Source organism: Fulmarus glacialis, unplaced genomic scaffold, assembly GCF_000690835.1.
Source record: "Fulmarus glacialis isolate BGI_N327 unplaced genomic scaffold, ASM69083v1 scaffold43454, whole genome shotgun sequence".
Lineage (NCBI taxonomy): Eukaryota > Metazoa > Chordata > Aves > Procellariiformes > Procellariidae > Fulmarus > Fulmarus glacialis.
Window position 1 is genome coordinate 1 of NW_009208197.1, and position 2,902 is coordinate 2,902.

The 2,902-nt window shown below is 61.9% G+C and overlaps 1 protein-coding gene across 1 annotated transcript in view; it reads right to left on the bottom strand.

Moving 5' to 3' along the window:
* Positions 1-1,574: 1,574 nt before the first annotated feature.
* Positions 1,575-2,902, bottom strand: part of LOC104075774 (transcription factor EB-like) — a gene marked incomplete at its 5' end in the record, with an annotated part of 3,439 nt that continues 2,111 nt past the window's right edge. The window contains 3 exon segments of the mRNA XM_009576396.1: positions 1,575-2,078; positions 2,421-2,568; positions 2,741-2,816. Of these exon segments, the coding sequence (XP_009574691.1) occupies positions 1,638-2,078; positions 2,421-2,568; positions 2,741-2,816 (665 nt within the window).

The window sequence follows — 2,902 nt, forward strand, 5'->3', positions numbered from 1 at the left end:
ACGTCCCCTCCGCTCCCTTCCCTGCACCCCTGCAGGGCAGTGGCCAGACCCTGCCCTGCCCCAGCGCTCCAGGACACCTCCGACATGTCCTCCCTCCTCCTTTCCCCCCTCTCCTCCCCACCTTCTGCACTTCCCCAAACCCTCACGTCCGACAGGCACCTCTCCAGGGGGGCACCGGGGCTGCCCCCCACCTCGCAATCCCAAATCCAGCCACGATGGAGCAAGCTTGTCCCTCCTTGGCTGGGCTTTCCCCTCGCGGTCCCAATCCCGTGACATCCCCCATCCTCGGTCCAGGATGGGGTGCACCCAGTGACCCCCATCCCTGCATGGGCTCCCAACCATCCAGCCACAGCTCCCACGGCCCGGGGGGGTGATGCTGTGCTATAGTGCGGGATCACAAAGGGGTCTCTGTGCTCCCCTTCGGGCTTTACAACAAATTCGTGCAGTATTTTCCCCGTGAACAGTGTCCCCCTCCCCTGCCCAGCTCCCTCCCCACCTCCAGCCGGGCTGAGAAGGCAGAAGATGATGCAGAGCCCAAAGCAGCTCCCCATCACCGAGCCGTCCTGGCTGGGGAATGAGCTGGCGACGCTGGGAAGAGAGATAAACCCCACGAGCCAAAGGCAGAGAGTGACAGCTCAGGTTTGGCAATCGGTACAAACCATCCCCTGGTCCCTGGCTGGACCCCAGACCTCCATGCCCAGATGTGGGGCAGGACATCTGCTTTCAACAAGTATCCCCCCAAAAAAGTGTAAAACCCCTTTATCCTTCCACCTGAAGAGCCACAGCTTGGCGTTACAGGGCAGAGGCACCTCCGCGGGGATGTCTCAGGGGAGGCTGAAGGTCGCCCGGCACCATGCAGCCCTTCTCCAGAGGCCAGCGAGGTTTTGGGGTGGTGGGTGCTGCCAAACTCTGAGGGGGGACCCCCTGCAAGGTGGAGGTCACAGCGGGGGGTTGACTGAGCATCAAACACCCCGTCCCAGCTGTTTTGGAAGCCCTCAATGCCGACCTGAATTTGTAGCCTCACTCGGACAACACCCCCCGTGCCCCGTGAATTAACTTGCTCCAATTAAGCACCTCTTCTCCCTCCAGCCCTGCGACCCGGAGAGGCAGCGGGTGCTCCGAGGAAGGAGGAACCGTGAAGGACGTGGCACCGTGAAGCATCCGCGGGGCTCGGAGGCCACCGCTGGTTGGGCTCCCGGAGCGGGGGCGGCAAGGAGGCAGCAAGCCAGGCAAAAAGCTCTGAGCATCATCCCTCTCCTCTCCTCCCAGGGACTCGAAGGCTCCTGCCTGCTCCGGCTCCGAGCCAGCGCCCTGCAGGAGGGGGACGGTCCAGGAGGGTTTCACTGAAAGGCAAAGCAGCCGAGATCGTGCTCCCAGGCTGGGGAATCTGCAGTCAGGCCAATGCCACGGCAAGCCAAGAAGGTCCATTCCAGCTCCTGGCAAAAAAAATCTTGCGAAAGACACAGCGGTACCCGGCGAGCCTTGATCCGAGACCCCCGTTGCATAGAGAAAAGGTACTCCTACGTAGATTCAAGTGCGCGGCAGGACGGGCTCCTCCTGCGAGAAGAGTGCCCTGTAACTTCACTAACCAAACTTGAAGGTCCAGTCCTCGCCCCCAGCGTCGGAGCAGCTCCTCGTCACAGCATGTCTGCATCCTCCATGCTGAAGCTGCTCCGGCGACTGCTGGCCTTGGAGGCCTCCGGGGACATGGCCGAGAACAAGGGATCGGAGGCCAGGGGCAGCATGGTGTCCTGCATCAGCATCAAGTCCAGCTCCTTCTTGGATAGGGAAGGGAACGAAGCACTGTGGCCGGGCTCCAGGCTGTCCGGGAAACCCCGGGAGCCGTCGTCGAAGCTCAGGCTGTGGGTAAAGTCCAGCTGGTGGTAGGGAGACTGGGGTGGTGGAGGCAGCGCCGGCTGCGGCTGTGACTCGGGGTCCGGGGGTGGCAGCAGTGGCTCCAGCGTCCCCTCGTCCCCGCCGGCTTCTTGCTTGACCACCTGCTGAGCCAGCTCGGCCACGTTGACGCCCGAGGGTGAGGAGGTGGGCAGCCCGTGGACGCGTGCCTGCATCTCCAGCTCCTGCCAACAGAGCACAGGAGGTCTTTGGTGGGGACGTCGCACACGGGGACACGGCACATGGGCATCCACAGAGGTGGCAGGGACAGAGGGACCGAGAAGCTCACAGGGAAGGAGCCCGCGGAAGAGGTGAAGGGTGGAAAATGATGACCCATGCGAAGCTCAACAATACTCACTGTGGTGACCTGAGCCTCAGACGTCTGGTTTGTCTGAAGACTTTGTTCCTGGTGACTTGACAGCCGTAAGAGGGAGGACAGCCCCTGCCCGTCCCCTCGGTGGGGCAGGAGTGAGCTGCTCGTGGGGCTGGAGCAGAGCGGAGGGAGGCAAGAGCACAGGGAAGCTCACCTGGATGCGGAGCAGCAGCTGCTTATTCGTCATCTCCAGACGCCGTGAGTGATTCTCTAGGTCTCGTGACCTCTGCAAGTCCTTCTGCATCCTCTTGATGTAGTCCACAGACGCCTTCAGGATTGTCCCTTTGTTCCAGCGCACGTCTCTGCCGTGCAGGATGGAAAAAGAGATTGCCACCTGCATGCCAGCAACATGTCCCCTCACCCCTGCTCCACCAAAAAGCCCCTCTGCAAGCATCGCCTGCCATGGGGCCGAGCATCGAGCAAGCCCACGAGACCTGCAGTTATCCCAGCCCCGCAGAAACCACCGATACGTACAGGTCGTTGGCCTTGGGGATCAGCATCCCCAACTCTTTGATGCGGTCGTTGATGTTAAACCTTCGCCGTCTCTCGACTGCAGGGTGAGAAGAGAGGGAAGGCGGTGAGGAGGCAGGAAGAGCAGGAGAAGCTCAATGTCCCACAGACCCCACCGGCCATGCT